At 36.7% G+C, this 14,313-nt stretch overlaps 1 protein-coding gene across 1 annotated transcript in view; it reads right to left on the bottom strand.

Moving 5' to 3' along the window:
• Positions 1 to 374: 374 nt before the first annotated feature.
• The window catches only part of TXNL1 (thioredoxin-like 1), a 37,011-nt gene continuing 23,072 nt past the window's right edge, over positions 375 to 14,313 (bottom strand). The window contains exons 5-8 of the mRNA XM_011971717.1: positions 13,728 to 13,797; positions 11,928 to 12,100; positions 8,530 to 8,634; positions 375 to 609 (exon numbers count right to left, since the gene is read on the bottom strand). Of these exons, the coding sequence (XP_011827107.1) occupies positions 580 to 609; positions 8,530 to 8,634; positions 11,928 to 12,100; positions 13,728 to 13,797 (378 nt within the window). The 3' untranslated portion in view covers positions 375 to 579. The remainder of the gene's footprint in view (positions 610 to 8,529; positions 8,635 to 11,927; positions 12,101 to 13,727; positions 13,798 to 14,313) is intronic.

The raw sequence follows: 14,313 nt of genomic DNA, 5'->3' as shown, positions 1-14,313 counted from the left end.
TATATACCAAGCAAGAATTTGTGGACCCACTAGCTAAGTTTTAGGTAAGAGTAGCGAAATCTCATTAAACCTGTTTATTTCTTCTAATTTATAATTTGAGTCATTTCTATAGCTCAGATATCCAAATGTCCTTTAACAGAAATGCAAGTTAGTGCTGATTTAACATGGTTAGCTGTTCCAAGTTCACTTATCAAAATCACTTGCTATGAATGTGTGCACATGTACTCCTTAATTCCCTAAACCAGTTTCCCCTTTTCTAAAGAAACTGGCTTTCAATCAATATACGACCAGACATTTAACTCTCCTCTAAAATCAGAAGTTGACCAATTTTCAAATACATGGAAAGAGAAAATACTGATTTAGAATGACAAAAATTAAGCTTGGCAAAAGTAGTGACTTTTATTTACAATTGCATGTGTCAAGATTACAATGGAAACACTAGTGATACCATCTGAACAAAAGCAATGATTTATTGGTAATGGCAATGAATGAAACATTGACAGTCTCTGGCGAGAATCAAGCAATTATCCAGGAGCTGTAGATCTGATTGCAATATGGTTGTCCAGTGTCTTTTGCACCTTAGTGGCTTTCTCCTTTTTTGCCAACTACCTAGAAAGACAAAAATAAATTTATATGTACATCCTATTGATTTTAAATATGCGTTATTAAAAAAAAACTAATATAGTACTCAGTTTAAAACCTTGGTATTAATTTTTATCCTTGGATTTTTTCTGGCATGCAATGTATTTTCACTGTTGAAGCAAACTGTGACCTCTCCTCCCACCCCAGCCACAGGAATTACACATAAAACACATGCGGGCTATTTTTGGTTTCACACAGTTTTTTTTTTGTTTTTAAGTATAGCAATTTTTTAAAAACAAGGTTGAAAGTTTAAAGAAGTTAATTTTAAAAATGATGCTATATGAGTAAAACATATTTGACATACTATTTTTAGATAGTTAGAAATCAAATGTTGATCACAAAAGAATCTGGAATTAGAAGGGTATGCTGAACTCATGTCTTCATGCCCAACATAGCAAATTTCCAGACTTCCCCCCTCAAAACATTGACATGCAATGAAAACAGATTAAAAGTGACTAATTTTTTCTGGTTTAAGAAAAAAACCCTGGTGTAAGAGTACTACTAAAAATGAAACGAATAAACCTTGTTTCTGTCAATGATTAGAAAAATCCTCTACTGGAGGGTTATAAAAAACATTCTGGTTGCTAATGTGGCAGCATAAAAATGTGAAGAATAAAAATTTGTTTTCCACCAACAAATCTAGAAAACAAATTCTGTGCAGGAGAGTTAGAAAATTATGTTCTAATTGAGAAATTTACCTAAAACTTAAAGTTTATCATTAGATAATGTATTCTTAGAGCAAAAATGCCTCTAAAGAAACCCACTTGCAAAATACTGAATGTGTATTTGCGTAGAAAGATTTCTGTGTACATTTATAAATGCAATTTTTGTATTTTAAATTGATTATATTCTAAATGGCAGTATCTATACCAGCAAAACACATAAAGGTCATCAGTACATGTCTGGTCTAAAATATAACACAGCTGGGTCAACATCATTTATGAGAGACCTGAAAGCTTTCCACTGAAATCCCAATCACACAATCCTAGAAATGTTTTTCCCACCCTGAGAAAAATCACTTCTAGTACCTTAAAAGAACTCCCCTTTGGTCCAAAGACACCATGTTAGAAAGCTCACAAGCTAGCAAGATGATAAAAAGGCAGTTCCATACAAGAGAATGTGGATAAGAGTAAGAAATTCCGGTTTTAAGAGCCACTAGAAGGGGAAGTGGCATTATCTCTATCACAAGTAAATTTTGTGCTGATAAACACTGAGAGCATTATTCATCATTATATTACTTGGGAAACACAAAACACAAAGCTATTAGATTAAGCAAAAGAAAACAAAAACAAATAACATTAAAAATTAAACTTCTAGCAGATGTGATACAGAAGACACAAATCTGCATACTGTTTCACAGGCTGATAACTCTCAACTTGCCAATGTGTATTTTCTGTAAAAAAGAAGAAATTCAACATTCCAACATGGATTGTCATCCCAAACGTAAAGCTCTTTTATTCATTCTTAAGTCTTTATATTACACCTCAGACAAACCAAAATCTACGTACATAAAAATTAGGTGTAAAAAATATTTATTCAAATATTTTTTATTTATATTTATTCAGAGAGTCCATTGATCTTCTATATTAATATGTTAACCCAGCCTAACATTCAGTCCATAAGTCCTTCAACTGGTTTTGAGCTCACTTGGGCAAAAGCGGAGGACACGCCCCAAGCAATCATCAAAAGGACTTTGGGGCTAACGTTCCAACGAGGAAAAGAAAACTAACACCCCTCAACTGAAACGCAATCAACATATTAAACTAACACAAATGTAAAAGAACTTGATGCAACTGCTATATTTGATTTCCAAAAGAATTCTATAGTTCCTAGGAAATAAAATTTAAAGTTTAGAATGGATTAAAACATTATTCAACAACTAGTTAAATCTAAAACCACTTATAACAATTTAAGTTTATTGTGATTTTACCTGTCAAAATGTAGTACAAAATTAAATATAAAACGGTAGAAAGTAAAAAAAGTAAAAAGGCTAGTGAGCAACACGGTATGGTAATAAAATTAAAGCACCTAGTTGCAAGCCCAAAACGAAAGCCAAAACAAAAGGCCAATTGAGAAACACAACTAGGATGAGATCTGAAGAAAGAGATGGTTGAGGAAACCTAGGTAACAAGGCTGATCCAGATGATAGAAGCTGTAGAAATCTTGCACCAACAATGGCGAGAACATGGGAAGGGTGAGAGCAGACAGGTGCTAGATGAGCAGAGAAGCAAGGAGGGGAGTAGAGTAAGACAAGGTCAATCTTTATATTACTTCATTTTAAAATATCTTCTGTTTTTAGTTCATTTGAGTTGGATTAAAAAAGCTGAAAAATAAACAGACAGAAATGTTACAAAAACAGCTGATACGGTGAATGGCCAGTTTAGAAAAGTCTATTTTTATTATAGTGATAAAAATATTTTCACATGCACCTCATTTCCTAAGAAGCAGAAGCCCCTATAATTTTCTCATTTTTTATTTTTATAAAATTTTAATTAAAAATTCTGTATTAAAATAAAGCAATCCATATAAACAGCGTATTTTAGCAAAAACATCTACTTCCAATTAAGATGGCAATGGCAAGTTTTTCATGCTGCAATACAAAAAATCTATTGACAACAAACAGCCAAAGTATAGATTATAATGTGTGCATGATGCCTATAAGAACCAAAAACAGACAAGTAGAAGGGGTATCTAGTCTGCCAAACCTTAAAAGTCTAACCTTAAAACCTGTAATAGCATGAAAGGTTGTCTAAGATTTCTATCAGCATTGGAGATTCAACAGCATTACCTTAGCTTCTGTCATCTTAGTGACATAAGGAAGTCAGTGACATAATGAAAACTGAAATTATCCAGAAACAGCTCACATAAGATAAAAATATAAACTAAAAATGCTAAACATTCGATCTACTTTATCATTCATTATGCCATTTTATATAGCACCCTTCACTACACAGTGGTCATCATAATTTTCCTCCCTGTGCCTATAAAACATATGCCAAATCTATTTTGAAATTTTCAATTCTAGGCCGGGCACGGTGGCTCACGCCTGTAATTCCAGCACTTTGGGAGGCCAAGGTGGGCAGATCACAAGGTCAGGAGATCGAGACCATCCTGGCTAACACGGTGAAACCCTGTCTCTACTAAAAATACAAAAAAGTTAGCTGGGTGTGGTGGCAGGTGCCTGTAGTCCCAGCTGCTCTGGAGGCTGAGGCAGGAGAATGTCGTGAACCTGCGAGGCAGAGCTTGCAGTGAGCCCAGATCGCACCACTGCACTCCAGCCTGGGCGACACAGCAAGACTCCGTCTCAAAAAAAAAAGAAATTTTCAATTCTAATTACTATGTATATACTAATTCAGACTGACCAAACGAGTAAAAGAAAAAGACGTGCCATATGTGACTTGTCCTTGAATGAATCCTCCACCTTCCTAAGTTCATGTCCAGGTCCCTACTTCTCCATTCTATCAAGGGTGCCCATAGCTGTCTGTTGAACTGTACAAATTCTACTCTCAAAACTTAGTTGAAGGCCCTCTTTCTTTACATAGTATTCTCAGATTTTCCCAGTCATTGTAGGAGGAAAAGGAAAAGTCACTTAGCTGGTAACATCTGAGAATACTCTGTGGACAAAGAGACCCTTGAACTAAGCTTTGATTAATTTTGATTAACTTCCCCTATGTTTGTCCACCATCTACAAGAATATAGACTTGCTGTAGACCAGAGATCATGGCTGAACAGTAGTCCCTCCTTATCCGTGCTTTCACCTTCTGCAGTTTCAACTGCCTATGGTGCCGTACAATAGAATATTTTGAGACAGTGAGAGAAGAGCAAGCATGGGAGAGACCATATCCATGTTAACTTTTAACCACAGTATATTGTTGTAATTGCTCTATTTTATTATTAGTTGTTGTTGTTAATCTTTTTTTTTTTTTTTTTGATATGGGGTTTTGCTCCGTCACCCAGGCTGGAGTAGAGTGGCATGATCCTAGCTCGCTGCAGCCTTGAACGCCAGGGTTCAAGTGATCTTCCCACCTGAGCCTCCCAAGTAGCTGGAACTACAGGTGTGCCCACCAGCTTGCCTGGGTAATTGTGTGTGTGTGTATATTCTTACAGAGATGGAGTCTTACTATGTTTATCAGGCTGGTCCTGAACTCCTTGGCTCAAATGATCTTCCCACCTCGGCCTCCCAAGTAGCTGCGACTATAGGTGCGCCCACCGCCTTGCAAGGGTAATTTTTTTTTTTTTTTTAAATAGAGATGGAGTCTTCCTATGTTTGCCAGCTGGTCCTGAACTCCCGGACTTAAGTCATCTTCTTGCCTTGGCCTCCCGAAGTGATGGGATTACAGGCGTGAGCCACCATGCCCTGGCTTTGTTGTTAATCTCTTACTGTGCCTAATTTATACATTAAACATTATCAGCGGTATGTATATATGTACAGATGCTCTTCCACTTCCGATAGGGTAATATATCCCGACTACCCATTGTAAAGACCAGGCGCAGTGACTGATGCCTCTAATCCCAGTACTTTGGGAGACCGAGACAGGTGGTAAGGTCAGGAGTTGGAGACCAGCCTGACCAACATGGTGAAACCCCATCTCTACTAAAATTACAAAAATTAGCCAGGTGTGGTGGCAGGCACCTGTAATCCTAGCTACTCTGGAGGCTGAGGCAGGAGAATCACCTGAATCCGGGCGGCGGAGGTTGCAGTGAGCTGAGACCACACCACTGCACTACAGCCTGGGTGACAAGAGTGAAACTCCATCTCAAAATAATAAAAATAAGTAAACCCATTGTAAGTTGAAAATACTGTAAGTCAAAAATGCAAAACTGCCCCACACTTAAGAGAATGGTTTCTACTGAATGCATATCAATTTTGCAGTACTGTAAACTTGAACCATCATAAGTTGGGAACCGTCTGTACGGAAAACACACAGTAGGGTTTGTTAATGTCTGTGGTTCCAGGCATCCACTGGGGGGTCTAAGAACATATTCCTCCCCACCGCCCCCTCAACGGGTAAGGAGAGACTACTGTACTAGCATCGTACCATAAGGACAAAACATACCATACCACACATCTATTATTTCCTTCAACCAGAACCAAACTCAATTATAATTTTTAATAAGCAACTCTGTACACGGACTAAGCTGACCAGTTTCAGTCACATGTAAACCCTCTTTTTTTTTTTTTTAACTACATTGAAGTTGTTGCTTTGTAAAATATAAAAACAATGAAATACTAGCTCACTTTTAAAGAATAACCCTAAAAGACAATGAGTGACTACAGTACAAATGTCATTCAGAAATATTACAAGAAAATGTAATATTAATATACATAAGAAAATCACTTATCAATTAAAATTTATTAAACATTAAAAGCAAGGGGCTAAGAAGCCCAGAACACCAACAAGGGAGTAGATTATGGTATTCAAATTATTCTTGTAGCAGTTCTCAAAGTGTGGTCTCCAAGACCCTCTCAAGGAGTCTGGGAGGTCAACACTATTTTCATAATGCTAAATCGTTTTTTTGCCTTTTAGACTCTCATGCTCTTCACAAGTATCCAGGGGAGTTTTCCAGGGGCTATATGATGTGTGACAGGAAAGCTGACTGAATGCAGAAGCAGATATGAGAAGGAAAGGATGCTTTTAGGCTCGTAAACAGAGAAGCCTGGGTAACATAGTGAGACCCTGTCCCCACACACAAATAAAACATTAGCTGAGTGTGGTGGTGCTCGCCTATAGTCCCAGGTACTCAGGAGGCTGAGGCTGGAGGATCATTTGAGCCCAGGAGTTTGAGGTTGCAGTAAGCCGTAACTGTGCTTCTGCACTGCAGCGTGGGTGACAGAACAAAACCCTGTCTCAAAACAAAAAAAAAAAACCCATGAAATTCTAAATTAATACTCTTCTTCTTACCAAATTGGTTTTTTAGAAAATATGCTTGTTTTTTATTTAAAAATATTTGTTAACATGTGTTCATTATTTACAAGTATTTTTTATATTTCCCAGTTTTAACTTCTAAATGGCAAATATCAGATAAATATAGCCCACATAAACAAAAGTTCTTTTTGGTCTTCAATAGTATTAATATAAAGAGGTCTCAAGTCCAAAAAGCTTGAGAACTGCTACCGTATAATAATTTAAAGTTAAAAAAAAATTAAATGAATGGCTGTTATAAAACAAGCACAGATACTCTCAAGCAAAAAAAGTCTAACACCTTTGCTATCGTAAAGACAGCCCCCAGAAAGGTAGTCTGACAGTCAGAAAAGAGAAAACACTAGGCTAGAAGGGATGTAAGGGGGAAGTTAAACACGAAGTGGAGGCAGATAGTTAGATGAGTAATTATTCATGCAAATTAGAGAAACTTTAACTGAATGGCTAGCTGGTAAGAAGATGAACAAGATAGAATGGTGGTTATCTACAGAAAAAAATGAAAATCAAATAGCATAAACTGAGGTGAGAAACAGGAAACTAGAGCCAAATAAATGACATGAGAAAACAGTAAGATTTATAGTAATAGATCTTATAAAAAACTAAGCTAAGAACAAACCACACAAGGCACACGTAAAGCCAAGTCCAATGATATCTAATTCAAAAAGGCAAAGCAGGCAGCCAAGACGTCTTTGTTGCTCACGCATTTTCCCAATAAAACATATTTCATATCGTAAAAATGTAGATGCTTAATCTCTGCTTCCTCTGATACATAATACATATGTGAAACATCCAGACATGACAGCTCTAAGTACATAATTATTCCTGCGGTCCCCAAAACGTTATCACGCTATGAGACAGGAAAACAGTAACTGGAAAACAACCAGTTAAAATACCTATTGTCCAGGTTTGCAATTTGGTAAGAACAGCATACAATTTTGTAAGATCATCCTCTGTTATGCAATCTAATACATTTTTCTACAAGTGAAATAAAGTCTGATCTGTAGATGCCACCAAAAAGAGTAAGAGTGTTCAAGATGTTCTCCATCTTCAATTCCACAACAGGGGTCTCTTGGGAGCCTCTTCATCTAGGAATTGCCAGGCCTAAGGAAACTCTTCCTCAAGCTCTAGACTGCCTGCCAGATGCAATCATCAGAGACAGTGGGATGCCTATGTATTCTGTGCTGCCACATTTAAACTGAATATATAGCAACTAACGCTCTGTACTGATACAGCTCTCAGTAGCACTTTGATGATCTGTGGTTGTATATTTAAGAGTGACCTTAGGGAACTGTTGCCCATTAGAAGTTGTTCCAGTGACGTACAAAAGGAATTAATCTGGATTAACAAAAGTCCCACGTACCCTATTAATTCTTTACAAACCTTGTAATTGTGTCTTTTCAAAAGAAAATTATATGCACACACATAAAGATATATAAAAGTACTTCAGAAAACTTGCCTGTTTATCATTATTTCATGAAATGTGCTATTTCAGCATACAAACATGGTTTGGAAAGTTAACATGTCAGTATATTAAAACTCAGTCTATTATTTTTTAAATAAAATTATTCAAGTAATTTAAAACTTCATCAGAAATAATCACCAGAATCTTAGCATCAACTAAGTTCTTTAATTCTCACAATTGCTTTCAAATAATTTTACTTTCATTTTTCCATTATTACTAACCACTTTCTATAACCCAACTATTATTTTTACCCTTATGTTGATGTCATTCATTAAAAGACTCTTTATCAGTCATGACATCATTTTTTTATTAACGATTACTTTGCTGGATATCTAAAAATATAGTTAGGAGAACTTTCTATCCTAGTTCAGCCTTGTAAAATTTTATGACATGATGTGATTTTGAATTATTTGGTTAAAAGAAAGTATGACAATTGAGATACATGAAATTATTCCATTAAAATTATATTTTTACTATCCCTAAGTATCGTTTAAGCAAACTTACTCGTTTGAAGTCATTCATATTTGTTGCCTGGACTGGAGTACCAATAAAAGTAAAATATGAAATTCGTGTTGTTTCCTCTTCACCTTGATTCGATTGAACAAATATCTACCAAAAAAGTTTACATTTTTAATTACAATCCTTCTTCACAAACATGCTTTAAGTTTAATCAATTTCCTTAAATTACTAATAAAAATATTCTCCATTCTTTGTAAAAATTAATCTAGGCTGGGTGCGGTGGCTCATGCCTGTAATCCCAGCATTTTGGGAGGCTGAGGCGGACGGATCACCTGAGGTCAGGAGTTCGAGAATAGCCTGGCCACCATGGCAAAACCCCATTTCTACTAAAAATACACACAAAAAAATAACCGGGCGTGGTGACTGGCACCTGTAATCCCAGCTACTCGGGAAGGTGGGGCAGGAGAATCACTTGAGGTGGAGGTTGCGGTGAGCCGAGATCATGCCACTGCACTGCAGTCTGGGCAACAAGAGCAAAACTCTGGCTTAAAAAAAAAAATTAATCTAAATTATATAATACTAAGACTAGTACTCCTATAGGACTATTAATCATAAGGCTGTTTGCCCTGCTATTCTTTCTCCAGAGATGTCATGGCAAGACACCAATATGTACAAGTTCGTGATAATTTGGTGTGATAGTATGGCGGAGTCATAATTAAATACTTTTTTTTCCTTTTCTTTTTTTTTTGAGATGGAGTCTCACTCTGTTGCCCAGGCTGGAATGCAATGGCACGATCTCGACTCAATGCAACCTCTACCTCCCAGGTTCAAACGATTCTCCAGCCTCAGCCTTCCGAGTAGCCGACCACCACGCCCGGCAAATCATTTTTTTTTTTTTAAGAGACGGAGTCTTGCTCTGTTGCCCAGGCTGGGGTGCAGTGGCACCGTCTCGGCTCGCTGCAACCTCCGCCTCTCAGGTTCAAGCAAGTCTCCTGCCTCAGCTTCCTGAGGAGCTGGGACTACAGGCACACACCGCCACGCCTGGTTTTTTGTTTTTGTTTTTTGTGTTTTTTTTGTATTTTAGTAGAGACGGGGTTTCACCGTGTTGCCCAGGGTGGTCCTGAACTTCTGAGCTCAGGCAATCTGCCTGCCTCAGCCTCCCAAAGTGCTGGGATTACAGGCGTTAGCCACCGCGCCCAGCAATTAAATTCTTTACAGAGAATGTTGAAAGGGTATTAAGATTTAACAATTACAATGGGACAGACTAACATTGGAAATTTTATTAAAATTATAGTTTTTCACTGAGAATAAAACTGAAGTTATATTCTTTCCGATATTCCTGTATCCATTCTATTTCCTAGAACATTAAAAGAAAAAATAGTATTGGGAATCAGCTCCTAAAATAATACTATGCGCCTCACATTTTTTTTTTAAGCTTGACTCTATATTTAAAAACTCCCCTCAGCACGTTAAAAACTAAAAGCTTTACTCATTGATCCTTTGTCATACATTGGATTTTTAAAATTTGCTCCATGTCTAAAAACACAATATTCTAGGTGCCGTCTACTTTAAAATATGGCACCTATCTCTTTTATGAGACAAGGTCTCATTGTTACCTAGGCTGGTCTTGAACTCTTCAGAGCAAGTGATGCCCCTGCCTCAGCATCCCAAGAAGCTGGGACTACCAGCGTACCACCATGCCCAATTAAAAATTGCCTCTCGTGATTGAAACAACATACTTCTTTCATTCTGAAATGCCACTCATTGGTCAGTTTTCATTGTTTTCAAAGGCAGCCATGTATTATTTCAAGAAAATATTTGATAACGAGTATACTAAGTTTAATATAACCATTTTCTTTGATTTCATTTGAATAGGATATTTCTAATACTTAAAACTCAACTTGATTATAATTCTTTTTTTTTTTTTTGGTCGCCCAGGCTGGAGTGTAACAACACAATTGTGGCTCACTGAAGCCTCAATCTCCCAGGCTCAAGTGATCCTCCAGAGTAGCTGGGACTACATGTGCACCACCATGCCCAGCTACTTTTTGTATTTTTTGTAGAGATCGGGTTTCACCATGTTGCCCAGGCTGGTCTCAAAATCATGGGCTCAAACAATCTGCCCATCTTAGCCTCTCAAAATGCTGGGATTACAGGAGTGAGCCACTACATCCAGCCAATTATAATTCTTCATACTACTACTACATATATTCTGTGAAACTCTCAAAAACATTCTTAAATGAACACATACTTTAGCATTCTTCTAATTTACAAAAATAGAATTATTCCATCACAACAAACAAATTGTACCAGTTTGGCATGACATTCTCAGTGGCTCTGTGCTGGTTCCTACTTTCTTTTTCTAAATATTCTACTATTCTTTTCTCACTGTCCTACCCATTCCTCTAAATGACTGTAGGTGAGAAGCGTGAGCTGGGTTTCAATGCTAAATTTTTTAAAAGCAATTAATAACTGCTAAAAAGTAGGTGATTCTTATGAGTGGCACTTTAATAACGACATCTAATATACATCACTTAAAATCATCTCAAGCACTAGTCAATCTTCACAAAGGCTGGGTGTAGTGGCTGAAGCCTATAAATCCAGCACTTTGGGAGGCCGAGGTGGGAGGACTGCTTGAGCCCAGGAGTTTGAGACCAGCCTGGGCCACACAGGGAGACTTCAACTCTACAAAAATAAAAAATTAGCTGGGTGTGGTGGCACGTGCCTGCGGTTGCAACTGCTTGGGAGGCTGAGGGAGGATCACCTGAGCCCAGCAGGTCAGGGCTATACTGAACCAAGGTCGTGCCACTGTACTCCAGCCTGGGCAACAAAGCAAGAACCTGCCTCAAAGGAAGAAAAAATTCAGATATACTTTAGGTCATCTTATAAAATGTAATATTATCTTTTTAAAAAGTCATTTTTAAGGCAGGTGCAGTGGTGTATGCCTGTAATCCCAGCATCTCAGGAGGCTGAGGTGGGAAGATTATTTGAGCCCAAGAGTTCAAGTCAGCCTGGGCAACACAGCGAGACTCCATCTCAAAAAAATACATAAAAAGTCATTTTTACTAAGATCATGACCACTACACTTTCAATAAAAGTAAACAGGATTTTACAAACGCATCACTACTTATTACCAGGTATAAAGAATAAAGCACAAATATCTTCAGTTTTAGTATCAAGTTATAGAATAAACTTCTAGCAAAAGTTACCATATATATATAAAGTAACTGACAAAAACCCACAAATATTCAAAAATCAATCTGTCCTTCCTCTTTAGGGTACATAAATTAAAAGAAGAAAATTTATTCTATTATTCATTTTACTCATTTCAAATTGAGTGGATAAATACCACTTTAAAGAATCACTTAGACTCACCTAGGATACTGAAAATAGTGTTGTTACTCACAAACCTATTAAATACATATGGATGAAATACTACTTACAGTTACACTGTTAACATTCTGAAACTTAACATAACGAAGTGGAACAATGCCATCTTCTTTAATATCATCCTCTGTCAGTTCCAGAGCTTGAGTTGGTTCACTTCGTTCTGCCTCTTCAAAATCCATAGATCGGGGTAGGTTGATAAAAATTTTTACATATTTAGGGCCTTGACCTATAAAATGGTAGAATAAAATGAAATGTTTAAAAACCTCAAATATACTATACTCCCTTTACCACAACGCTCACACTACACACAGACACACACAAATCAATATACATATACTTCAAATAACTCCATTATTAGAACTTGTACTAAAGTCTGAGTATTCAGGCAGCCAATCCTTTATTTTCCAATACACGTTTACTGTTCCTTCTCGGCCTAGCTAACACTGTGGCAAATATTAGGAATATAAGATTAAAACAAACACATACACACAGAGCAAGTCCCTGCCCCCAACTACAAAAGACATGCTATGATAAACAAAATACCACAGGAGAGGAGGTACAAGGAAGGTGACAACAGATTCTGACAATATATGCAGGTTAACAAAAAGCTTCATAAAATAGCATTTGAACTAGATCTTATAGTTGCCAATAGTTGGTACATTTAGTTATTTAGGAGGAAAGCCTTATCAGTGACAACATTTAGCCAAAAGAAAATTAATAAAAATTGCCAAATTTCATTTCAGGGATTAGATTAGGATGTGCTAAGTGGTAAAGTCCGACGTATAGAATGCCTTAATCCCTTTAACTTCAAGGAACAATTTAACACTCATATTTTGTGGCTGAAGAAGGAAAAGTAAGACTCATTTCTGCAGCATTTGCTTATAGAAATACTTCGTAATTTCAGAGTAAAAGTACAATTTTATTAATAAAAAATTATTAACATAAAAATTTAACACAACAAATAAGAAAATGCTATCTTCTAAATAAGGCCTTGGCTATTTCTTCCAATCAATCAAAAAAATATCGAACCCTAGTCTCCATTCCCCTATTACCCCTCAGAAAAAGCAAAAATGGGGGGGTAAAAAAGGAAAATTCTTTATTTTAGAAGAGAAATCCTAAGTCTGCGCAATCATATTTACATGCATCGATATAAAAAAGATGATACTATTAATAGGGCACAAACAGGAATATCTGGAGCCTCAGTTTTCTCACTTAAAACAAAAGGGGTTTGAAATAAATCTTTCAGTTTTGGTTCTAAAATATGGCTGCTCAGAATCTACAGTTTTAGAACAGTTGGAAAAACGCATTTAGCACTTCTCAGATTAAAAGGAAACAAATGTTAAAATAAAAAAGTATAAAAATAACTAAGTTCTCTTTCTTTCACACTTTTAGTACCTAATAATCTCACATTATTTACCCATTCATTTATATCTTACTTTGTTCCAAAACAAGCCAGGTGCAGTGCTCACACCTGTAATCTTAGCACTCTGTGAGGCCGAGGTGTGTGGATCACCTGAGGTCAGGAGTTCAAGAACAGCCTGGCCAACAGTGGTGAAATCCTGTACTAAAAATACAAAAATTAGCCAGGCGTGGTAGTGCCTGCCGGTAGTCCCAGTTCCAGCTACTTGGGAGGCACAGGTGGGAGAATTGCTTGAACCCAGGAGGCAGAGATTACAGCGAGCTAAGATTACACCACCATACTCCAGCCTGGGCAATAGGACAAGACTCTGCCTCCAAAAAAAAAAAAAAAACCAACCAAAAAACCTACCTCTACTTAATAAAAAGTTTTAATTTTATGCTAACAGTTCTACAAAGCAGGAAGTTAGTTTAAAGAAAAGCTATCCTTTACTCACCATTATCTGGTCCTTGAAATTTCATGGAATAAAGCTTAACAGGTTGATTGAATGCCACAGTAATAAGTAGCTGTGGAGACACGAGTTTCATTTTAAAAGGGCTCTTGTACACCCTGAGTACACAAACTACCGCAGTAGGATGAAAATACCAGGCAAGAAAAAAAAAAAACCTAATTCATCAAACAAAACTAACATGAAAAATCAGCAAGTTGAAAGTCACTTGATTAGATAACATTTGAGAAATACCACCATCAGTTATTTATATAAGGGAATACAAGACAAAAATTCATCAAATAAATACTAAAACTATGCATAGGAATGTAACGTCTTGTGAGCTATAAACTGGCAAGCAACCTGCTTTCTAACAAATCAAACAAAAATCGCAAATTAAAATTTAAACTATTCATTTTGGCATACAGCTCTAGGATGGTTTATTGGTCAAGTATCTATTCACATAACTTGACGATTTAGAGGCAATACACAGGTTACGCAGAGACTAGTCCTGAAATGGACTCTGATCCCAAACTTAAGAGAATAGGGCTCTTACAGCTCTGAGGTAACCTCCAAACTTCCATCCTACATTTAC

The sequence above is a fragment of the Mandrillus leucophaeus genome, unplaced genomic scaffold, assembly GCF_000951045.1.
Source record: "Mandrillus leucophaeus isolate KB7577 unplaced genomic scaffold, Mleu.le_1.0 Scaffold124, whole genome shotgun sequence".
In the NCBI taxonomy this organism is placed as follows: domain Eukaryota; kingdom Metazoa; phylum Chordata; class Mammalia; order Primates; family Cercopithecidae; genus Mandrillus; species Mandrillus leucophaeus.
This window is presented reverse-complemented; position numbering and strand designations above follow the sequence as displayed.